The sequence below is a fragment of the Amia ocellicauda genome, chromosome 5 (genome assembly GCF_036373705.1).
Source record: "Amia ocellicauda isolate fAmiCal2 chromosome 5, fAmiCal2.hap1, whole genome shotgun sequence".
In the NCBI taxonomy this organism is placed as follows: Eukaryota; Metazoa; Chordata; class Actinopteri; order Amiiformes; family Amiidae; genus Amia; species Amia ocellicauda.
Genome location: NC_089854.1, coordinates 40,703,380 through 40,729,528, shown reverse-complemented (window position 1 = coordinate 40,729,528; position 26,149 = coordinate 40,703,380). Strand labels below are relative to the sequence as shown.

At 36.6% G+C, this 26,149-nt stretch overlaps 1 protein-coding gene across 1 annotated transcript in view; it reads left to right on the top strand.

Annotated features, from left to right (window-relative positions):
• snd1 (staphylococcal nuclease and tudor domain containing 1) overlaps positions 1-26,149 on the top strand; it is a 260,370-nt gene that overhangs the window by 207,212 nt on the left and 27,009 nt on the right. The window contains exons 18-20 of the mRNA XM_066705214.1: positions 2,471-2,612; positions 21,038-21,161; positions 24,129-24,198. Of these exons, the coding sequence (XP_066561311.1) occupies positions 2,471-2,612; positions 21,038-21,161; positions 24,129-24,198 (336 nt within the window). The remainder of the gene's footprint in view (positions 1-2,470; positions 2,613-21,037; positions 21,162-24,128; positions 24,199-26,149) is intronic.

Below are 26,149 nucleotides of genomic sequence, written 5' to 3'. Positions count from 1 at the left end.
TCCTTGGACAGCTCTTTGGTCTTGGCCATGGTGGAGAGTTTGGAATCTGATTGATTCCTTCTGTGGACAGGTGTCTTTTATACAGGTAACGAGCTGAGATTAGGAGCACTCCCTTTAAGAGAGTGCCCCTAATCTCAGCTCGTTACCTGTATAAAAGACACCCGGGAGCCAGAAATCTTGCTGACTGATAGGGGATCAAATACTTATTTCCCTCATTAACATGCAAATCAATGTATAACTTTTTTGAAATGCGTTTTTCTGGATTTTTTACTGTTATTCTCTCTCACTGTTAAAATACACCTACCATTAAAATTATAGACTGATAATTTCTTTGTCAGTGGGCAAACGTACAAAATCAGCAGGGGATCAAATACTTTTTTCCCCCACTGTACATTGTCAACCATACTAAAAGGTTTAGATATGGAAGTTGTCATACAAGTACTAGTTGTTGAAAGATTCTCAGCGTTCTCAGGGACAGTATTATCCTTCAGTGAGGCACATGGGATGCCTAGCAAATAGGAAAGGTTCATTTTATTTTCAATATAAATGTTATTTTTCATTTTCAATGCATGTTAATACATTATATTGATATTCCTGTCCATGCTTATATATGTATGGATTTGTGTGTGTGTGTACATCATTCATTGTTTTGTACCATTGTTTTGTATCATTCTGCTTTCAGAGGTCTTCTAGCTACTGAGCATGTCTCACCACAAAGGCCCTTCTTGTGACATCAGCAACTGCTGTTTTTTGCACTGTAGCAACATACCTGCGCTCAAGTGTAACAAATCGGAATGGTAGTTCACAGAAGGTTATGTGCCTTGGGTGTATGTTTTTGTGTTTTTTTTCCCACCCTTTTCATTTGTCCTTGCTACAGTCTGTGGCTTAGTACAGTATAATGTCTAGTGAGGGGAAAAATAAAATCCAAATAGAGTGGATGAAAACACAACAGAGCTGGGCTTCAGATTAAACGGGTGTCTGTGATTATATTATTCACATGGTAATCTTTACGATTTTAATTAAGACACTGCAGGTTTTTGAACACCTGCTAGCAAGCTGTTTTTGCCATTTGCACAGGTTTTTGACAGATATGCGGATGTGTTATTCTATAAAACAAAAAAATGATTTGTTACTCTGGAACATAATTTCTGGTAGTTTGTGAGGTTTTCCATTCTTATGCATACTTCTTCAGATGTACTCCCAGCTTTCTTTTATTCAGAAAGAAAGCAGCCTGTTCACTGAAATAAATGATATAATAAATATTCAATTTAAATAGTGTTTAAGAATGTTCTTATCCACAGAAAATGGGTTGTACATGATTTAGAAAAAATGTACTACAAATTAATTTGTCAAAACAGAGGCATTGTACATGTGTAGGAGGCAGTTTAGAGTTCATTTCATTGCCTCACAGTGCATCAGCTGGTGGTGTTAATTAAACCATATATATACACAATCTGATTTGTAGCCAGAAGCATAAAGAATCAGTTGCCAGATACTTAATGAGCCTTTACATTCTATAGCATGAAATCCACATTCCTTTATACTGTTTAGAATCTCTTGCAACCTCCAACCAAAACAAAATATTTAGACAAACAATGTTTGCTTCACGTCCTCAAAAAATATTTTATAAGAAGTTATAAATTGCATTGTTGGCTGCGGATTGTAGATTGCTTTTATTTTCATTTGTGATTTATAGAGGGGAAATGTGCACCAATTCAAGTGTGAAATGGGTGTGAGGATTTTATACAAACAATTAAATTACAATATTAAATCTGGGACAGAAAACACTACTTTATCCACAAAACAATGGCTAACTTTAATGAATTTGTAATGACTAGTAATTTTGCATGTCGCACAATAATGCAGCTGGTAATTTGTCTCAAATTAAAAGTGCAATGTAACACTTTCACAGATTGACAATCTGCAGAGCAAAGCATTGAAAATGCTTAATAATGGAGTTTTTGATATATAGAATTAATTTTGTAGCTAGCTAGCAGAATTAATGTTTGTTTTGGGTAATTTCTTGAAACAAATGAGTGAAGAGCTAACACTACATTAATTCCATTACATGGGGTCTTAAAGCCTAACATGATCAAAATATACCTTTATATCATTCTGAAAATATACTGAAAAGGGGGGAGGTGTCTACCATTTATCTTTCTAAATATTTTCTGATGATCATATTGTCAGTACCCTAATACAGTTACACTGAGAAGGCTACAGATTATGACTATGTATCTTTTAAATTATGTTGTTGTCTGAATGTATTGGTCAGAATGCTATCTAATGAAAGAGAAATTACAGGACCACTTCTTTAATAACTATAGCAACACAGATGTATGAAGTATACTGTTGACACCCCAAAACTTGTTCTTTAAGTGTGTGTTTGGTCAGGGGGTGGTTTCTGCTGATCTTGAAATTATAATGTGTGATTTATTTTATTTGATTTTTGTTTGTAATTGTGTGATAGGTCTGGGCAAACTATGAAGAGCAACCTCCAGAAGAAGTCGTCCAAGTGACTGAGGAGAAGGAAAGAATTGTCAACTACAAGCCAGTCTATGTGACAGAAATTACAGATGACCTCCACTTCTATGTTCAGGATGTTGAGACTGGTGAGTTCCTCGTTTTATTTCAAACACACAGCATTGGATCTTCAGCTCGGCTCTTTACATGTTCAGTGTCTCATATGAAGATGTTTACCATAGCTATTCCTCAGCCCTCAACAGTGTTGTTTCACATGGAGCTAGATTGAACATTTTTGTGCCAAGATTCCAGTATCTGTTCGAGACAGATGTTTACATGCCTTGGATCATTGTTAATGTTTTATAAAAGATTTTGTTGAGCAAGAAATCAGCAATAGCCTACATGTTAGTGATGAACTACAGGACTTGTGGTTTTCTGTAGCTTTGCTTAATTTTTAATATGTATATTTTACACATTTATGGTTTGTTAATTTGAGGAACTCACTTTTGAATTAGATATGTTGATTTATGTTTTAACCTGGATTGTTTCTGATTTTTATTGAATTATATCACAAACATTTTTTTATTTCTCCTCTCCATTTAATAGTAAAATAATATTCACTATTATTCACTAATAATAATATAATAAGTGTGGAGGAGGAGTGAAGTCATTAATACTCTAGGATTACTTTTCCCATCTACTACTTTACTTGAATTAGTGCTTTATATTAAAAAGGTAATTTGTTATTTAAAAATAAGTCTGCTCTGAGATACGGATTGCGATTTCTAGTTGATTAAATAGACCACCACTAATACAGAATATATGAATATGGACGAGAAAATGACATGGCTGTATAATAAGTGTATATCACAGAAAATCTGGATAAAAAAATAGCCGTGGCATAATAATGAAGCTGCAAAATATTGTCAATAATGTAGAACATGCAGACTCTGTGAAATCCTCTTATGGAATGGAAATTTAAAAACATAACATGGAAAAAAGTACTACTAAATTGAATAATTCTAGTGGCCCCAGATTAAACTCATGGATTCACCCTCCCTTCCTCTCTCCTCACTTGTTTGGCCTTTGAGGCCTATCAAATGAAAGCTTTGCTTACACTTTTTGAAGGCTTGGATTAAAGCTGATAGAGACAAATTATGTAAGGATTCCTATTGCCTAAGAACATTCAGTTTCAATCGAGAGATTCCTTAATTTCCTTTTCAGGAAAAGAAAGGGGTGGTTAAGTACACATTATAAAGGACAGGATTATGGCAATTAAGCAAAAATAGCAACAGTTTGTTAAAATCTACAAGTGTGAATTTGGCTCTGTGAGAGATTCTTCTAATCTGCCCTCATGATGAATAAAATGAACAGACAATGTGAAATAATATAATAAAACTATATGCTAATGCAATACAATATTAATTTAGCAGGACTTTGGAAGCACTGATGTCATGCAAGGACAACAATCTCTAAGATCAAAATTAATTTACTACTTATACTGTCCCCCTTTTGCTTATATTATTATTGTTGTGGCTTGTTTGTTGTTTTGGGGGAGTGAGTCTAAAACCAAACCAGCACTTTGGTAAATTTCCATCCTAATATATTAGATGCTTGTTCCATAACCTAATTCCTGTGCAGTAATGTAAGGTGTGTCTGACAACCTTATGATCACCAAGCACCTTTTTAGTCAGTAGTATGCTTTGGTGGTTTGTTGACATTAAACTCTCATTGAAAGTATGATTCACTTTTAATTGTAAACTGCCTTTTTTAATCTCCATTTTAATGTAATCCCTACTTTGAAATCTGATTCATTATAAGTCATTTTCAAATTAACCAAGACTTGGCTTTATGCATGTGCCTAGTTTTCTTCTTGACAGTGTTTTCACCTCGATCTATGTCCATCAATGCCCTTTAGTCATTTCTATGTCAAATGTATCTCCCATATCGGCCTGTTGTGCTTGCTGTATAGGATAACTTGTATTTTATTGCTGTTACTGCTGCATTTCTACAAATTCCCAATTACTGACATTTGATGCATAACTTTTACCTACATCAAGTAGTAAAGTTAGTAAAATACAAATTATTTAATGTCTAATGTAATCTAGGAATGTTCTTTAGATACTACACTGCGTTTATGGGATTCTGGGTAGTTACTGCTGTGGGGAGAATGCTTTTGACTTGGACTGTACGCAGCACAACAGGACGAACGTCAAAAGCAGAGGTGGACCGCAAAGCTCAGAAACGATTAAAACTATTAAGGAAGAGTCTGAAACACCAAAGCTGTTACTAGGTTTTCTGCATGACTATGTCTACGCCTTACAGTAAATATATCGCTGTAGGTGATGAAAGACCCTACAAACGTGTGCATTTGTTTACTAATTAGCTGACCTTCCCATCACTGTAGACTGACATACGGTAGAGGTGGTATAGCTGCCAACCAGTCATGCTGATGAACTGCCCTGACTAGCCAGCCATGTAATTGGTGGTAACGGATTCATTGATATACAAAAATAAGCTAACCGCAGATGCTTTTATGGTTTTGCTTGTCAAGTTTACAGTACAACACAAGGAGTGTTCTGGCCCTAGTTGCATTAGTCAGCTGTTTTTGTTGCCATGGGATTGTTATGTACGGCTTGTTATCTTGGGCCTGTCTGTTGTCTGAAGGCAGTCTATGTACTGTATCTCACTGTAACTCTGACTTTTCTTTTGGTTTCCTAATTGACAGTGACCTACAATTATATTGATTTGGCTCCTGGGAGGCCAGTAAGGATTAAACTGTTTGCACATTTGAAGTACTTTAACCCAAACTTTGGATTTGGGAAACTGACACCCACTGTAATCTGGGTGAAGAGGAACATATGGGAAACCAAGATTCAGCCTTCATCAGCAAGTCAATAATTGTTACCACTTTTTAATCACAATGTGTCTGTGAGATGAAGGCCTCACCAAGATATTTCTACTTATTTTGTTGTACGGCGTCACTTTTCCAGGTCACACAAGAAACTCTTATTTAATTTTCTCTTTTTTTTTTTTTTTTTAATCTCTTTGGATCCTTTTTATAGCTTCTTTTGTCATTCTTTGGTCTCTTCTTTTTGCAAGGTGTCCGACCCATTGCCTTTTTAACATTTTCACTCTATCTATGATGTCACTTACCACATATGGTTTCATATCAAGTGACATATTTCAGTTTCCCTGGTGGATGGGCCCATAGCCATGACCAGTGGGGTTTTCCTACCCCAAGCGCAGAACTGACAGGCAAATGTGTTTCAAAGATGGCTCTAAGCATGCATTTGCTGTGACCTGGATCCCTGTGCACCCCCCTCCCCCTCCCCCTACACACACACACACCAAATACAAATATCTCTCTAGAATATCATAAATGTTTTTAAATTACCATGCTATATCCTGATCATTTGTATTCATGCTCTTCCTTGTTTCTTATCTAACATTTAAGGTTGTATATTATCTTTTAATGCATTTTCGCCAGAATTTGCCCTTTAGCCCATTATAAGTTAACAGCTGTGTTGTTCTCCAGTGCGGCTGACTGGACGAGCTGCAGAGCAATCGCACGCTGACGCAGCTGAGAGTCTGCCGCTTGCCCGGCCATCCGCTGGAGGTTGCCCCAGACAAGCAATCTCTGTGCTATTAGTCTGCCACTGTGGTGCAGCACAGCTCCCCATTTGATAGTGTCGTCTCTCCTGCTACACAGAAACAGTGAGGGCCGCTTGGCTCTGCTGAAACACTCTTTTGAAACATTGGCACTTCATGAGGAGGGATTCCAGTGACTCCTTCTCTTGTGTGTGTCCTGTTCTATAGACGCAAAGGGGTAGTGCTAAAGCCCTGCTTCGGTGCTTCATATATTCCTTTAGCATGACTGCAACTCGGGAGCGGGAGGGATTATTTCCTGTCAACTGTAATCCCGATTGCCATGATTCAATACATACATGACTGGATTGAAGAATTACATCATTCCTGTGTGTTTGGCATGTAAATTAAAATCCAGGTGGAACAGATGTAGTAGTAAATGCATGATCTTTGCTCTGAGCATTTGAATTAGATTTTCCTGGAGTCAGTAACAAAAAGGCACTGGAAACTATTTAAATATGTGTATTTCATTCCATTTAATTTCATTGGTAAATATATTTTCTTATTTCACCTATCTTTGATAAGTAGGCACAGCTTCTTTTGTAAATAAATATACCTGCCTGCAAAAGGCTTAGACTGTTTAGATCCCTCTTTTGTTTATTGATCATTCCTGCTATTGAATATGAACAGTGGGTTTTATGGATATTTGAACCCCCTGAGGGGGAAGAAAATAAATCTGAAATGACTCAATATTGCATGCTGTTGATTTATTGTCCATCTGTGTTTTGTTCTTTTTTAGTCATCCTGTATGACATGAGATTTACAAGATGTCTAAATCCTCGTCTGGACTTTCATTAGACATTGCACGTTCTGGTCCATGAATGATGGCATTCTATAAAGGCTTAACCTTATGACGCATTAGGCTTTTCTTGTTTGTATTTTGTCATGCTTAATTCACAAGTATTGTTCAAAAATCCTAAGTGATTTATTTTTTATTCTCTCACTCCTGAAACCAGATCCCTTGGGCTGCAACATTTTAACTAAATTATACTCAATAAAATTAAAGTATCCCATATTATGTGTGTTAAAAATAAATAAAATTAAACTGTCATTTGAACCAATGACTTAAAATTCTAATGATTCATGCGGGCTGGTCTGATTTGTCTGTTCTAATATTGAAATACTAGTTTCCAGATAAAAGGATACCTTGAAAATAATCTGATTAACATGATGTAGCTTTAGATTTTCATTTTTATTTGTTTAATGATTCAATACATAACTTAACACACACATTGTCAGACTGCATGAGTGAGAAGAAAGAGAAAAGGCAAGTTTCCTGCATTTTTTATTTCCTTAGGTCGATGAAGTTCAATAACCTGGCCACCCGTGTAATGAGGTCCTTTACCCAAATTAATGACCCAGCATGTGAGCCGTGAACTGCTCTTAACAGCATGAATATCACAAAATACTTTCTTTAAATTGTTAAGAATGCTGATCTCAAGATTTATAACATGTAAAATACATACATTCTGGCAGAGTGTGCTGGTTGAGGTACAGCATGTGTAAATATGTATTCTTAACATTAGATTAGTATCTTAAGTTTAATTTAAATGGTTATATATAGTTAGATATTTTAAATGATTACCTTAACTGAAAATGTGGGTGTTTTGGCAATGATGTCGTAGTGTTGTCTTCCTAAATTTCAAAATTGACTATGGTCAAGCTATGCATTAAAGCTTAAATAAACAATTATTTAAAAAAAAAAATATATATATATATATATATATATATATATGGGTAATGTATAATATGGGGTTCTTAATAAAATATCTCTGTCCCTCAAGCTTCTCAGTCTTCTTAAGCCTGTCATGGCATTGCCACACTTTTTGTTCCATCGAGCAGCACCATAAAAAAAAAAAAAAATTAAGCAGTTATTGTAAGCCATTAAACCCCCAGTTTCCTAGAATAAGGATTCTGAACTTACACATTTACTCGAGCAAGTATTTAATCAAGCAAGATATAGCAAAAATAATGCACTTCTTTAGAAATTAAATTCTTAATGTTGCATAAAACGGAATTGTTATGGATTTTTTAAGTTTTTGAGGTGGTGCTGGACTTTCCTTATTTTTTAATTTTTTTAATTTTTTCCCCCGCTGTTGTGACTAGGAGCAGTTTCACGTTTGAGTTGGTTTGGTCTGAGAGGTGTTGGATGTTACACCCCTACCTTTTGAGAATCGGCCTCCCATAGCCTCCCCCATCGACGGTCTAAATCAATATGTAATTGCATAGCCCCCTGGAGCCTCATTGTTTGCATTTAGGCTGTACACCGCAGTCTAAAGAACAATAGATATAAATGCTGCTTTTTTTATTGCATATTAATCCCTTGGTGTACTTTTCCTTTGGGCATATGATGGCTTCTTAATTCAGCATGTAGTACAGTACTGGTTTTTCCCTTGGATCATTTAGTCATGTAAACGAAACGTTTCATCCAGTGCGTTACTCCATTTAAACTGAAGACGGAACAGAAATGCCTGTTTGTCCTCACAATATAATGTCAATGGAGGAATAGACAAGGGCTTGCCAAAGAAAAGACCACTATGACTACAACTACTGCTAACCGTAATAAGAACAATTAAAATAATGAAGGTGAAGATTACATTTGTCCAGACAGAGCACAGCACCACAAAAACCTTTTTTGTTTTTTGTAAAAAGTGAATATTATTCTTGTAAATACATTGCACAATCTTATTTTCTTGAGTTTTTTTTATACCTGACATCTTATTGTGGCCTTCAAGTAATTGCGATATTGAAAGCATACTGAAAATAATTAAACAAATGAAGTTGCTGTCAAGACTAGTGCACAGTTTAGATCCAGGTATTATGATTTTGAATTTGTTTTTAATTGCATTTACTGCCCGTGAAAAATGATCGCTGGGGTCTTTCATTCTTTCCAATCTTTTATTGTGCGTTCTTTTGTTCGAAAGTGGTTTCTTTTCATAAATAGATAGATAAACTCTATCTTTCAGAGGTTATGTACAACTCATCTTTTTATCTTATTATGTAGAAAAGATTATATAAAGTCCTAGCAAACTGAATTTTTTTACATTTATTTTTGTGCAGAAGTGTCCTTGATCTGTAGCATTGAGAGGTTCCCAACATATTGATTCTGAAAACTGTTGTACAATAGCTTTTAAAAGCATGTTAATAAGCAAAATATAAAGCTGAATCATATGAACACTTAATAGGCAGAGACTGTCATTGATTGGTTTTAGACATTTAAATCTGTATTAAAATTCCAGGTGATTTTTTTTCCTTTCTTTGTTATATTCGTTCCTTCTGTCCAACTGCTTTGGGTTATCATTTCAGTGTGCTTTATTTCCCCAGTCACTTTCTCTGTAAAACCTACAGAAAAAATAGGAGCAGGAGCAACTAGTTTCCTTTAGTTTGTTTGCACAAGGGGATCTACCTAGTTTAGGCACGTTTACACTGCCATTTCTGATCTGGATCAAATGAAATGGTAGCACTTGATCCTGCTCAGAAATCTGTGTAAACACTCAGCAGTTGGATCAAATGTACCTCTCGGGGAGATCGTACAGATGCATTTGATCCAGATCTGTACCATTTGATCCTGGCAGTGTGGACGCTCTAACAACTCAAGTTCCATTAGGCACTGTGGCAGCATTTGTTTTAAAGGCTGGTGACAGACAAACACCCTTCACATCAGTGCAGCACTTCCCTGCTTCCCATTATACATATGATATTGTTCAAATGTTCTGATGCATTTGATCCAGATCAGTGTAAACTGGTGAATGACAGTTACTGTTTATTATTGTATAGTAACTTCAGTACTGAATAGATGCCAGGAGAAAATTATATGACCTGCTCTAAATTATAAACCATAATGCAGTATGTTTGGAGCTATACCTGAATAAGACTATGGAAGAGCTCTGAAAGTACGCCCACAGTTTCTACACTGTAGTTTCCTATTTCAATATCAAACTAATCAGTTATTTGCAGCCAGTAATAAAAAACCTTTGTTTTTCACTGAGATAATTGAGACATGGGTTTAAAAAAAATATTAAAAGGGTAGTTATGGTTGTAGGTGTAGGACCTTTACAATAACCCATCTCATTAAATGCAATGTTAAAAAAAAAAAAGGGGGGGGTATCCAAGAAAAAGCATTAGGTGGTTGAGTGAGTGGCTAGATGAGGGCCCGATTTGACTAGTAAAAGTGCTTAACACAGAGCAATGACAGGAATATACAAGCAGACATTTGCAATATAAACTTTGTTTTAATAGATAGGGATTTTATTTCAAAACGGCTTCAGTTTGAAGCTAAAAAACATTTTTTTAAGAAACGAACTGACAGAAACAACAGTGATTCACCACAATATCTAGATCTGCCTCCCTTTTCAAAGTAAGCAATTATAACCTAATGAATATGGGTATTTCAAATCATATTATATGCTTGTATCAATCAATTGGTTACTTTATTTTATTCTATACTGGCATAACTGTAAAATAACCAGATTGTTTTCTTTAATATGCATATATACATATATTTCCACTTATTTCAAATGTGAAAGATTATGATTAAGTTTAAAAATCTCCCCAATTGTGTCACTTACTACACTGAGGTATCACCTTTTATGTGTAATACCAGCCAACACTATAAACGTTCACATGGTGCAGCTTATTCTGTTTTCTGGAATCTCAATAGGATAGTTACTTTTTAATATAGTTGGATTTAATTACTAAAATTGTTATTGCTTTGTTGAATAAAGCCAAATCTCTCTGTGGCTGATCTAGTTTAAAACTTAGGTATCAGGTTTGGAAATTACATTTAATATTCTCCCTAAGAATATATATATAAGCATATACTTTATAAATGTGTAATCCATGCCCAAAACACTGTAGAAAATGAAGTAGTTTAACAAAAGTATTTTTCATTACACCAAGTATTTTAAATGTTAACTAAATATCAGTGAGTTTCGCAAGCCATACTGTTCTGCTGGCAAACATAACATGTATATTCCTTCCTAATTGTGAAAAGAAAATGTACGCCAGTCTCGATTAACTAATTAGTTCAGTGCAGGTGGTCTTCTCAGACATTTCCATCCTGCTAATTCAGAAGCGGCTAATTTGAAAAGTGTAACATTGAAATTATAATAAAATATTTCTGACCTTGAAGACAATTAAATGAAGCCATATACATTTGAAATGCCTAAGTAAGTGTTATATTTACAGCTTAAAAACTGTGTACATATCAAGCATTTCTTAATGGGAGCACACTACCATGGGATCTGGTTAGTTTCAGTGTCGTGTTATCATTGTACTCCTACTCTATGAACGCTTTTCTGTAGAAGTATGAAAACATTTTTGGCAATATGGCATTCCAACAAGTCATGTGTAGCCAAGTGCTTCAGGTTATTTGTTGGCACAATAGACCCAAACTGTAACATTAAGACTAGGTGTTGTCAAACATCTAACTCATAAATACTGAGGCCCAGTGATTTTACAGAGCTCTGTAGTGACATTAAATATTTCTTCTGAAAGATGTCTGCTGTAAGTTTATGAAGTGATTAAAAAAAAGTTTACAAGTAAATGCATCTTAAAATGTGCATTATTATTTAAATATCAAGGTATGAATGGTTCTGTCTGTTTTTTAAAGTAGCTGATACAGGTCAAGGGGCGTTTGTCCATAGCTTTTCTAAGTAACCCACTTTGAATACAAATGTAATTCTGTTCAAGCATCCAAATGAAGTCATTGAGAACTGGTAATCGTGTATGATCTTTGCAAAAGTGACAACTGTGAAAGCCTCCAACAAAAACGAACACAGAGTACTTAATCCATGCTTTTATGCTCAGCACTTGAACAAGAAGTAGGGCAGTTAACAGTGGGGCATTCGGTGGCAAGGGGGCAATGTTCTTCAACAACGAAACGTTTGAGGTTTTTATTTTCGTTTTCCTCTATTGTTGCAGTTCAGAGTACACACAGGGTGCATTAACACATGTCGTACGTTCAGTGTTTTCACGGTCAGTTTTAATAGATGCCTTTTTATTCATGTGTGGGTTTTCTAAATTGGGAGATGATGGTGGAATGTGATTTTTAGGTCCCCGTTAAAAGCACTGTGTGTGGATTGTACTGTGCCGTTCACATTTCTCTCCCCTTGCCAATTTATGAATCTCCTGACATTCAAGGTCAAGGAACATGTCACTAAAGCGGGGGGCTTTGCGAGAACAATAAATGACGGTGTCAACCATATACATCTGGAGGGATGTCGACGTGTGTGTGCAGATGGTAGATCATTTGTGTGCTTGATAAACAAAGTAGACCTTGATATCAAACCCAGAGAGATTACTAATCCATCTGGCCAAAAATAAAAATAAAAAGGTGTTATTCAATATCCTTTTTTCGCCTTTGCTCTAGGACTGTCTGGCTCCATTAAAGAAATGAGGTCCGATAGCTTCAGCCATAATGATCATTAGTTAAACCACAGGAGGAGGCTGTCACATAAGAGGGCCTGGGTGCTGCTTCATGCTCCAGCGTTCGACCACGATCATGGCAGCCGCATCATTCCTCTTTCGCAGCTCCGGCAGAGTGAGCATCAATATATGAGTTGGTTTGAAACAAGTTTAGGCAGTCCCTTGTGTACCACACGACACACCAGAAAAACCTCTTCAGACCAGCAACTGAAAGCTTTTGAAGTATAGCATTACTTTGAAGATAGGATGCAAGAGGCAGGAGGGAGTGGTAGCACATAGTGCATTGTGATAGCTCTCTTATTTTCAATTTTGAATCAATTTGCCCTGGCCAGTCTAATTAAAAACATCATCTGATTTCTATTGTGGTCTTGCTTTTACCCGCTTCTAATTTTACAGCTGAGAATGTAGCCTAGAGAGCTTCAGCGAATTGCCCAAGGTTATGTGATGACTCAGGAGCTGAGCTACAATTTCAAAAGCCGGATCCATTTAGTCCTGGGCTATAACTATTAAAATACCGCCGTGAACAGAAATATTTTGCCTGCAATGTATTGTGGAAATTCTCTGTGTAATTGAAAAGACTGAATAGTTGCTCACAGTGCATCTATGTCCGTGAACAAACCTTGTTCTACAGTTGAAGTCACTGACTCCTAAATTGTTTGCTCAGGGTAGTATAAAGCTCACAGTCACAGTCAAGCTAATGCATGTACCATCCCTAAGGAAAGGAGATACAAAATTGCATACTTCTCCAAAGTGTCATGATCTTTTGTCTGTTTTTGTTTTTCAGGGGTGGGGTGAGAGGCAGAAGGGTGGTGTGTTCATTTATGTTAGTGCCTTTTTCAACACTTCAGCATATTCAGTTATGTTATATTGACCATGATGTGACTGAAACGATAAGGCCGTGTTTTGTGTAATGGGCGGCCCATTACTGGCTCCATTAGAGATACCGCTACTGATGGTTCCTGCCTAGAGAAAGCAGCTAGCAAATAAATCCATGCCTTGAAGAATTGCCACAATCAACATTGACCCTGCTGTTTGTCTTTTAGATGAAAAAGGAGGGAGGGGCAATTGCATAGGTTGGTACCTTATTTATTGGTATGCAGATCAGGGTAAAGGTAATCGAATTATAGAGTCCTTAGATCTCTGGTAACAGACTCATTTAACTCACTTAAATTACTCACAGTGCATAGATAATCTATCCCTTTGAAAATATATAGGTTAGCTACCAAGCCACTGTTAAGCAGATGTATGGAGTATGGTATTTTTAATTAGGGGAAAAGGCACTGATTAAACACAAGCCCTGGTTTTTGAAAGGATTGAACACCAGTAAAGAACTTTCAAAATAGTTCAATCCCAGGTGGGGGACCCTGCTGTTGTACCGTAGAGCAAGGTACTGTATCTAGAGCCAGTAAAAACCCAGCTGTATAAACGGGTAATTGTATTTCAAAATCCTGTGATATATTGTAACAATTGTCGCCCTGTACAAGGGTGTCTGCTAAGAAATATACAAATAATGACCATATCTGTAATTGCAACATTTCTTATTGTGTGCATTAGCCTGGAACAGTGACATCACTGGAAGAATAGTCTCGTCAGTCATAACAGAGAATACAGGTTGTGCTTTTTTCCCTCCTTTTCTTTTTTTGTTGCAATGGCTTTTTCTCAATTTCCCACTTTGCTCTTTTCAGTTACTGGACAGTTATGAAGTCTTCACACTTCTTGGTGCTGGAGGATTAATATGCAGAGAGAATGCTGCGAGGTTGATATGAATGCACTACATTTGGAAACGCCAGATACCAAGACTTAATTACACAGCTGTAGTGGATTACTTTTTTCGACCTGTATACAGTAGTCAGTGTAGAAGAATGTCCTGTTCAGAGAAGTGGATAATTTAAACCAAATTGTTTGTTGAATAAATCATGGATGAAATACCTAGGAATGGATTAATACTCTTTCTTGGAGTGCGTTGAGCAAGTGCTGTGGATCACACACTCCGTATTGGAGTATATAGCGTAAATAACTGCCCAAAGCAAATGTATAATATGAAAGGAGAGTATATTGTGCATTGAAGGATCATTTCATAACAGCTGTTCCTCAGAAGTATAAGCACTTGATTTTGTGAATGTTAGAATATACAAATAGTAAAATAACAAATATTTAGAAAAACTGCTGTTAATGACAGCAGGTGAAATCTTAATTGGTGAAAAGCTAACAATGTCCCGTTAATCAACAGGTTTGATATGAGAAATGTATTTACCTATGTAACACAATCACATTCATATGACATAAAATGCAATGCTTTGTTAAGCATTTGGTGGCTGTTTATGACTAAGGGGGAGGGTTAGACGTTAAGCACCCTGATATAGCTATAACATTCACCCGCATTTTCCTGCAAGAAAGCAGCATTTGTCAGTTGTTTAGATAATTTGTTTGTAGGAACTTCTCACTAAGCCTCATATCTGCAGACGTTTTGCTCCTAGATCTCAATAAAGCAACTCACTTGTTCCCAAAGAGGCCTTTAATCTTCTTTCAAACATAAATGATTTCTCACACAAATTTGCAGCTCGTTTAATCATAAGGCCCAGTGATTTGAAGCTTGCAGAAAGGCCTTTCTGATCTGCATTTTGGGAATGTGTTCATTTGACAATATAATCAGAGTCTCACCTGAAACTGATTGTGATGCAAAAAATATATTATGCAGCTTTTACTCCCAGGAGACTCAACTAGCCATGATGCCCATAAATATGTAATGACCTTAAACATTAGGGGAATTTGTTTTATAATGTATGCTGACCCTGTGTTCATGTTTTATATGTGTACATACAAAGACAAAATAAATAGACAAAGAGAACTGAAGCAGTGAATTTTTTAGATGGCATACGAATTAGTGGTTGAGATTATGGCAAGGAAATCTTAAAAAAAAAAAAAAAAAAAAAAAAAAAAAAGTGGATTAAAAGTGAATTTATACAAATTCTAGTGTCAGTTAAAAGGTGAAGTAATATTACCGCTGTTTGGATTCAAATAAAAAATATAGAGCGATAGATGCAATATTTTTGAAACATAATTAACCCTCACCTGAAAATTGAGAATTGATTTGTTTTGGGTACAGAGCTAAACAAAATGTGTTGTTGATTAAGTGATTGGGCAAAACCATTAATGACTAGTCGATGGCTCATAGGGATCACAGGTTTTTCAGATTCAAGCAGGCAATAATTGCCTGTGCATTGGGTTAGGTGTCAAACAGGCTTCAGTTCTCTTAAAAAAAAAAAAAAAAAAAAAAAAAATCGTATTACATATTCTGCTCAGGATTTCCGCGAGCGGAGCCTGTGTCGCATGTGTCGCTTCGGTCCGTGAAAAATTCTATATCAAATCCGTACTAATAATCTTTTATTGCTTGTTGAAGTTCAAAAGAGATTACATTTGATTTATCCGTAATCAAAGCAATTACATAGCCTGACAGAATTACCACAGCCTGTTTTTTATAGTCAATTTAGTCTTGAGCCACAAATCTAATATGCAAGGCTAAATCAAAGTTTTTCATGAGTCTTAATTATATATATATATATATATATACACTCACCTAAAGGATTATTAGGAACACCTGTTCAATTTCTCATTAATGCAATTATCTATCCAACCAATCACATGGCAGTTGCTTCAATGCATTTAGGGGTGTGGTCCTGGTCAAGACAATCTCCTGAACTCCAAACTGAATGTCTGAATGGGAAAGAAAGGTGATTTAAGCAATTTTGAGCGTGGCATGGTTGTTGGTGCCAGACGGGCCGGTCTGAGTATTTCACAATCGGCTCAGTTACTGGGATTTTCACACACAACCATTTCTAGGGTTTACAAAGAATGGTGTGAAAAGGGAAAAACATCCAGTATGCGGCAGTCCTGTGGGCGAAAATGCCTTGTTGATGCTAGAGGTCAGAGGAGAATGGGCCGACTGATTCAAGCTGATAGAAGAGCAACTTTGACTGAAATAGCCACTCGTTACAACCGAGGTATGCAGCAAAGCATTTGTGAAGCCACAACACGTACAACCTTGAGGCGGATGGGCTACAACAGCAGAAGACCCCACCGGGTACCACTCATCTCCACTACAAATAGGAAAAAGAGGCTACAATTTGCACAAGCTCACCAAAATTGGACAGTTGAAGACTGGAAAAATGTTGCCTGGTCTGATGAGTCTCGATTTCTGTTGAGACATTCAGATGGTAGAGTCAGAATTTGGCGTAAACAGAATGAGAACATGGATCCATCATGCCTTGTTACCACTGTGCAGGCTGGTGGTGGTGGTGTAATGGTGTGGGGGATGTTTTCTTGGCACACTTTAGGCCCCTTAGTGCCAATTGGGCATCGTTTAAATGCCACAGCCTACCTGAGCATTGTTTCTGACCATGTCCATCCCTTTATGACCACCATGTACCCATCCTCTGATGGCTACTTCCAGCAGGATAATGCACCATGTCACAAAGGTCGAATCATTTCAAATTGGTTTCTTGAACATGACAATGAGTTCACTGTACTAAACTGGCCCCCACAGTCACCAGATCTCAACCCAATAGAGCATCTTTGGGATGTGGTGGAACGGGAGCTTCATGCCCTGGATGTGCATCCCACAAATCTCCATCAACTGCAAGATGCTATCCTATCAATATGGGCCAACATTTCTAATGAATGCTTTCAGCACCTTGTTGAATCAATGCCACGTAGAATTAAGGCAGTTCTGAAGGCGAAAGGGGGTCAAACACAGTATTAGTATGGTGTTCCTAATAATCCTTTAGGTGAGTGTATATAGATATATATATATACACACACCAATCAACCTTAACATTATGACCACTGGCAGGTGAAGTGAATAACACTGATAATCTCGTTATCATGGCACCTGTCAGTGGGTGGGATATATTAGGCAGCAAGTGAACATTTTGTCCTCAAAGTTGATGTGTTAGAAGCAGGAAAAATGGGCAAGCGTAAGGATCTGAGCGTCTTTGACAAGGGCCAGATTGTGATGGCTAGACGACTGGGTCACAGCATCTCCAAAACTGCAGCTCTTGTGGGGTGTTCCCGGTCTGCAGTGGTCAGGACCTATCAAAAGTGGTCCAAGGAAGGAAAACATCTCAATTCAGTCGAGCATCTGTGGGATGTGCTGGACAAACAAGTCCGATCCATGGAGGCCCCACCTCGCAACTTACAGGACTTAAAGAGTCCATGCCTCGACGGGTCAGGGCTGTTTTGGCAAAAGGGGGACCTACACAATATTAGGCAGGTGGTCATAATGTTATGGCTGATCGTTGTTTATATTTATATTTATATTTATATATATATATGTATTTGATACTTCTGCATATTTAGAGAGATGTATTGGAATATTATAATATAGTTTAAAAAGAAGAAAATAGGTCCCACAGTAGTCTCCTGAAATTCTCACAGATCTCATCTGACGGCCATTTTTATTGTGATCCAAATAAAACTATTTTTGATGTCCTTCTGTGTCTGAAGTAAACCCCAATTAACCTCATCTTCTGTCTGTTCAGTCTGTAGTACACACGCATTCCACCCACCTTTATCTGGAAGGCAAAAAAAATAAAATGTGTAGAATTGAAGGAACTATACTTGCTTTATGTAAGCCCCTCCACCCTCCTTAAAAAAATAATTTGTGTATGTATTTATATTTAATGTGTGTTTGTAAACATACACTGAGTTGCCACTTTTTAGTAGGTTTACCTCCTTTTGCCATGAAATACTCTGCTGAGTCAGTGACAGGATCATGTGTTCAGATTATGCAATGCAGTCGACATGGGCCGGCATCCCTGTCCTCTCAAGACTTTTCTCAGCAATGTTCACATTTATAGCTAAAATAAACAATTGTGTGCTTATCAAAATAACAGCCAACAGTGTTTAGCATCTGAGCTGCTCAGCGACAGCCCCGCAATGCACTCAACTCAGTTATTTCAAACCCCTCCCTCCGAAAAAGCTTTCTCTGAGCTTTTGTGAAAAGAAAAAGTGTTAGAAACCGCTTCAGCTATTTTTTCGCTACGCTACAATACAAGTAGCATAACTGCTCCCCAACACTGCATAGTTACATGTGCTTCCACATTTACAGGGAAAAAGTCATCCCCAATCCAGTGAATGTATAGCTTATTATAATACAGCTGGCCTGTTGTAATTAAAATCTGTATCCAAGGGTTGTGCTTTGTAATTTGAGTCCTGGGCTGAAAAATGAAATATAGTAAAAGAGCGCAAATAGCGCAACAGTTAGGAAAATCAAGACTTTGCCCTTAGCAATACACAGTTGTGTATTGTATCAGTAGGCACAACCACACATTCCATGTGCTACTTCCCTCAGATCATAAAAATAAACCTTTTTTTTTTTTTTTTTCTTTTCTCCCCTCTTTTCTTGTCTGGAGGGTAGAAATGGTTTTGTTCTGTGCCCTTTAGTGGAGAAACACCCCATTAAATCCCCATCAGGTTTTTTAAATGTCAGTGTCTGCTATCCGTAGTCTAGGGTATTTTACAATAGGAACTTGTTGGGTTTCCATGCTGAAAGTTGCAGTTAATAGTACGTCTCTGTTTATTCTTTCTTTCCTAATGTATAATGAGAAGGTCTCATATTAATTGGGTTAAATGAAGTGTTTCCATTCAGCTCGTACAATTACAGCATTCAAAAGACTCATTTACCAGTTTCATTATTTAATAAGATCTCTGTGGACTAAAAGTAGATGAGTAGAAAGTACTTTGCATTCAAGCAGAGATTCAAACTTTCTTAATTAGATTAATAAATTAGCAACAGTGAACACTGATGGTCAAATGTCTTTCTCCTAATACACATTATGAGCAGAATGATCTGATTGCACTTGGTACTCTAGAAGTTTTTATGCTTTTATTAAATGCGACCATTAAGTCCCAAGTGTGCTAATAACTTCATCAGCATTCAGGATCTTAGCGGGTGGCCTTTGAAAACTAAGGACACCAGGCATTGCCCTTAAATCTCTCAACAGTCCTATGGGTACTTGCTTCCTAATACATTTCATCTTTCCTATTCTGTATCCTGCAGTTGTCTCAGTAAGTGTTCCAGTTTTGACTTCCCAGCAGGCGCCTCCACACTGCATTTTACTTAGTGTTGACATGATGCTAATTAAGGTAGCAAGTTTTAAAAATGCATGCCATTGGCTTACTTTATTCACAGACGATAACTTGCTAAAACAGCAGTATTTTTTTCCTCAAATATGGGCAGGTGGGGGGAGCGGAAAGATATAGGCTACACAGTATTTCTGAGCTCTAAACTCGGTGCATCCACTGTGTAACTCATTCAAACTGCATTGCCTGAGGGTTGTTTGTTTTTTGTGAATGTAGAATATATTAAATTGATTTTTTTTTCCTCCCAAAATAAGACTATTTTGATGTCACTATATATTATTTCCATGGCATTTTGAAAATATGTTCAATAAAGCTGACAACAAACTGAACTTGTAAACAGCAGTGCTTCATAAGAAGACAGTTTTGTCTTTAAAGGGTGGCGGGTGGATAATTCAAAACTAGACGAGTTGTATTTTAAGGGAACCACCGATTTATGCGTCTCATTATAAAAAGAGGATCAAGAAGGCTTGCGGCAGCAACATTCATCTCTTTCTATATTGTGTAACATTAGATTAATACACACACACATCCAGGCATTGTGAGAAGATGCCTTTCATCTAATTTCACTGTCTCAGTCCAAATCATTTTCAGGCTTTAGCTGTACCTGTTGTGGTGATTGAAATCCTTTTACTAAATTTGTAAACACAATGTCCTTTCATTCACCATCTTGACTTTGATAACGCAGTAGAACTGTAGCGCACCTTTTGTGATGCCCTCCCAATTACAATATTAAACACTTCAAAATTTGATTACAAGAGTCAACCTTCCCAGGAACTGGCAGCCAATCCAGTGAGATACATGGTTTAACCAGGATCGTTACAGTGCCTGGCTTGCTAGTCATGGTGACTCACTTTATTATAGTATGCAAGAGGTTTAAATTGTGAGTACTATGGCCAAGAGCTACTAGAGACCTTGTAATTCAGTCCTGTAACTAATAGTTAACCTTTCTAAAGTGTTTAGGTTTTTCTTCCCATACATTTTCAAAATAAGTATGGTGCTCTCTGATCGAAAAGCAGCAGATTCATTGTGTACCACAAACCAATTACAGGCAGTATAGTTAATCCTGTCTAGTATTTCCCCAATCTGATTGTGTCTGTTTCGGAACAAGCTTCACAATTGCAGGTAAATATTAAGATACAACCTTACCGTCCGCGTTTCATATCATAATTAATACCGGCGGGCGAAAAAAAAAACCTGGGAAGAGGAGTGAAACGGTGTGAAGTCCTTTTTGAAGGTTATCTGTGTTAGATATCCTCTTCTCGCTGTGGTATTGTTGCCATGTGTGTTGACAGGGTACTAATTAAGATAGCAGTGTGACAATGCAGACCTCATTATCCTTTCGGCCTTGTGTTTCTCGTAGGCACCCAGTTGGAGAAGCTGATGGAAACGATGAGGAGTGAGATTGCGTCTCACCCGCCTGTCGAGGGTTCCTACTCGCCGCGCAGGGGAGACTACTGCATCTCCAAGTTTGCAGATGGGGAATGGTAAGGATCAGGCCAAGGGAGGTGATATGAGATCATCTATCACATCAGGGGTATAACAAATCTTGTGATTCACATGTTCTCCAAGAAATGATGTGGAAAATCTTGAAACAGGCTCTGAAGTTGGAGACCAACGTGCTGTGAAGTATAGAAGCTTCTGGAGCACCTTTTACTCAGACTTGGACATTTTATCTTCGTAGCAAATTAATTCTACAAGTACAATATATGCGACTTTAATATTGCAAAGTACATGCAAACTAATGCTATTTTACAGAATCAGTTTCCTTTATTAAGCTGAGGGACCAAGTTAACCTTATTAAGTTAACCTGAATTAAGTTTTGTAGCATATATAATTTTCTACATTTATAACCTTAACATTGTTCACCTGCCAGAGTGATTCACTGTTTTTTTTTTTTCTCTCCCTGTAGCTTATATATATATATATATATATTAATAATATACATTTTACTTGTTTGTATGTGTAGCGCACACAATGAACAAGTTTGACATGGCAGTTATGTCAGGTGGAGAGTATATTTGACATTGATTTAATTTAAAAACATTAAGTAAATATAACCTAATTAGAGCTGTTGATACAAAAATCATTAAATGAAAATGATTATTTTGAAATGATTATTATGAAATTAAGGATTAAAAATTTGCACTGGTCCTGCACTTTTACATTTTACTATTTACTCAAGAAATTAGGTTTGGAAGAATGATATAAGAAGTCAGAATTAATAGAAACAAAGCACTTATACTCCCAGATTTCCCTGCAGATATTTGTGGGTTCAAATATGATAATCGTCTGTATAACTTTTTTTATTTCTACTCCACTTTCCAATACACATTTCCCTGAAACATTTATTTCATTTTATCACAGCAGTAGTTAATGAAAGTATGATTTCTCCCAGTTTTCAGCTAATATTTTATTATCCTGTAATAGCACAATATAAAAGGTGTCTTAATCTCAGTGTCTCCTTTATTCCCTATACTTTTTTTTTTTTTGTCCAATGTCCTAATTTTCTTTATTGCATCTGCAATATGATTTAACACTTTGATCTCTAGTTCTCTGGTGGGCTTTTTTTTTTGTTTTCCCTTGTTTCTTTAGCAGGTTTACCTGTGCATGGAGGAATTCAGTAGTCATAAATTCAGCGTGTAGCTCCAATGATGTTTGTGTCGTTATCCTGGTGTTTAAATGCGTTGAAGTATGTGCTGTACGTCTGTTATTTGCCGCCGGATATGCAGAAAAACTGACAAGGCAATCCACTGGGAATATGATTTGGAATGAGAAGTGAAGTAGTATGTCAATGGAAAGCAGTAATGTAAACAGACAATTCAGCAATTTATGATTAATCGGGCTGTAAAAAGTGTCATTTTCCCCTTTATTGTAGGTAAATATATTTTGAAATGGTAATAGTTTCTCACCTGGTCAGTTTTGTTCTGTATTTTAATTTACATTCCATTACATTTCCATTTACAATGTTGTTAATTGTTGTAATGTTTACATGAGACTACATTTAAATATTCAAAGCTATTATTTTTTTTATGTATATAGGTGATCTAAATACATTTTCTGATAAATGTAATTATATATGTGAATGTAAGCATGTATCTATGTAGTTCATTTTCTGTATTGCTGTTCATGTATATCGTTGAAGCTATATCTTTCTTTCATATGCCCTAGGTTTGTGTTGCGTAAATGACTACGATGAGGCCTTTTGTGTTGTTCTGTTATTTATACTCTGTGTTTATAGGGTGTCAACCATTCTCTTGCGCTCTCCTTTTCACATCTCTTGGCAAATGACTCCCTTTATTTTTTTTCCCAAGACTTTCAAAAGCCCAAGCACTTACTATAAAGTCAATGCCATGTCTACATTTCTTTTTTTTATTATTATTATTTTTTACATTGTTAGAGTACTGCTAATTTTCTCAAAACTAATTAGGGTTTTGTTTCTGTCAAGGCTGGCGATGAATTGACGACCTTCATTTAACAAAAAAAGCCAGCCTTGATTTTTCATTTCATTATGCTTTTACATAATATGAGTGAGAAGCCGAGCTCTGTTTCACATGCTAAAAGACAGTTTACAATGGCTGTTTCTGTTAACTGTGACTATTTTATTTTTATATGTAGTAAAATCATGTCAAAAATACAGTCACCTGCATTGCAAAAGATGAGTGACCCTTTTATCAGCAAATAAAATGGTCGTGCCAAGGTAGCAACATGTTAAACTGGTATGACCCTTCAGTATCACACCTCAATTAATATTATAGGGAACTGTTGAACCATTTAACGGAAACATTGAACACTTTGAACTAGAAGTATTCTTTGGGGTGTACCCTGATAACACATCTCCATTGTTTAGAGATTGCTACATGGTGCAGTGCAAAAGCTGTGAATTTTGTGTGACAGCTTATAGATGCAAAAAAAAAAAAAAAAAGGTATCATTCACACTGCTTTGAAGCTGAACTGGTGTTTAGGAAAAGAAAAGCAAAACAGATTTTGACTTATGAATCTTTAATGAGCACAAGCTTGCACAGGAATCAGTTGTTCTCACATGCACAATAAAGAAGTTCCTTCATATCCCATTGATGTGTTAGGAACATGAAGCCTATATACACATTTCTGAAACACCCTGCTTGCACAGACTCATTTTCCAGCCTTAGGTATAGAAGGCAATAAAATTAATCAGACTCATTTGACAGAATCAGGGTCCTTAATTATTGTGCAAAGGTAAGGTTAAATGCCTCTAAATGTGAGCCCAGGCAGCAGTCGCTTTTGATTTTTGAAATATAACCGTGTTCAAAATTTTTAGAACTATGACCCTCATTTTAGCAACCCATTGTATATATAACCCTTTTCTGGAATTGATCACAACAGACAGTTCTACTGAGCCACAAAGTCTCCTGGGAAATAAGAGTGTAATGATTTTTGTGTGTGTGTGTGTGTCCCCTTTCTTTGCCTTAAAGGTACAGAGCACGAGTGGAGAAAATGGAATCTCCCACAAAAGTCCATGTGTTTTATATCGACTACGGCAACGTAAGTGATCATTTTCTTCTTCTTCCTCTGGGATATTTTTCGTATACATTTAAACAGATCTGAAATTGTCTTCATATTCTTGAAAACAAATTGAAATTGTTGGAGCATTATCTTGTTTACTTGAGATCTCGTGTCCGGTTGAAGATGAGGGTAAAGATCTCATTCACCCACTTCACAACGAAGGTCCCATATTTACGATTGAAATATCTTGCACACACTTTTATGACCACAGTGTTAAACTTTTATGTAACACAGTGCGCTCTATTCAGCCTGCACAGCAGTAATATTTAGAGAGCATAGTAGAAGTGGCCCAACTGCTTTCCCTGAGGCACATAGCATGTTGAGTTAGTTAAAACCTGCATCTCCAAAGTGGCAGCTGAAAGCACATTTTTACAGTGGCTTACTCAATCTACCCTGCCTGGGATTCTTACACGTGGGGCAAACCGGCTCCACGTCAAAGAGGATTCGGTTCAGAATGCTTTGTTTTTTAAAACGAGGCTGCCGTATACACTACAATTTAGTAGGCATGATCCAAAAGTAGATTTTAGTGTGACGTGGCATGATTGAAGTATGCCACGGAAAAATTTACACATTTTGGTTTCTAAATAATACAGCATTATAGTTTTCAAGGCTGCGTAGCTCACAGTTTGTTGCCAGAGGGTTCACTGCACATGCAATGTAACTTGTGGTTTGTCATCTTGTTGTAGAAACGGTCTGATGTCATACTCTGGGGTAATAGTGGCATAATAGCTGGCTTGGTATTTATATACAGGCGTGCACACATACACCAAAACATGCAATTCAGTGCTTTAGTCATCTTAACAAGGCCCATTTGTTTGTGGAATTAATTCAAGAAACAATACTGTACTCAGAAGGCGTTCACAGTGACAGACAAATGAGCCCACGCAAACAGAAATAGTACATCAGGTACATTTCAAGTTTTTTCTCTCCATAAACATTGTTTCCAAGTAGTAGAATTAAATTAGTTCATGTAAAAGGGTTAGGCTTTATATTTGTTTTAAGAACAATCTAGCATTAAAGGGATACTTTGGTATTTTTGCATTTTAGCCTGATTGCTTACTCACCCAGAGTCATACAAATATTTAAAAGGTATTACTAGCTGGTTTTTGAGAGTCGGCATTATGCGACCATTTGCTTCCAGCAATTGTGCTAAGCTAACGAAACAATACATTCAAATGTCTTCTAACTGGATGCACAGATTTATAATTAAAAATAATAATAATCCATGGATTCGTGGACTCTGGATGAGTAAGATTCAAACTGATTCGAGTAAGGGGTGTAACTACTACTGGGCTACAACTTGGTTAAGATTACTCTCAGATCTTACAAATGTCAGATAATCTCTACTTTCACTTAAAGATTGGGGCGATTTGATATTTCCATTGTTTTGGTCAAAATAATAACTCATCTGATGCAAGTTTCAGCAGATATAATACTACAACTTCACAAGCACTGCCGGTACCAAGTGGATAATTCGCAGTAAATGTGCCCAGTACAATGTTGTTCATAATTGTCTTTTGCTGCAAAATGCATCCACTCTACTTAAATCTAATCCACCTTCTAAAACTTTAAATTCATACAAACATGGGCAAACACCACTCATTCTGTTTACTTTGGAGTGGAGATTTACAATAATTACAGTCAATTGTCCTGGATGTATAGATGTTGGTGGGTACAGGCTTTTCTCTGTAACTTGGCGTTTTAACCAGAAAGATTAGCATTTTTCTGTCACATAGCTAAAACATTAGTTATTGTGTTTAGTTTTGTTTTTAACTCATGTTTAAATCTTCACTTTGTGCTGTAGTGAATTCTTACAGCACTTGAATTTAAGTACTTTTTTTTCCCCCTTTTTGTTTACAGCTATAATGTCGTACTGTTTTACATTTCTGACAGTACATATTTTGTGTCAAGAAACAAGCGTTTTATTTTC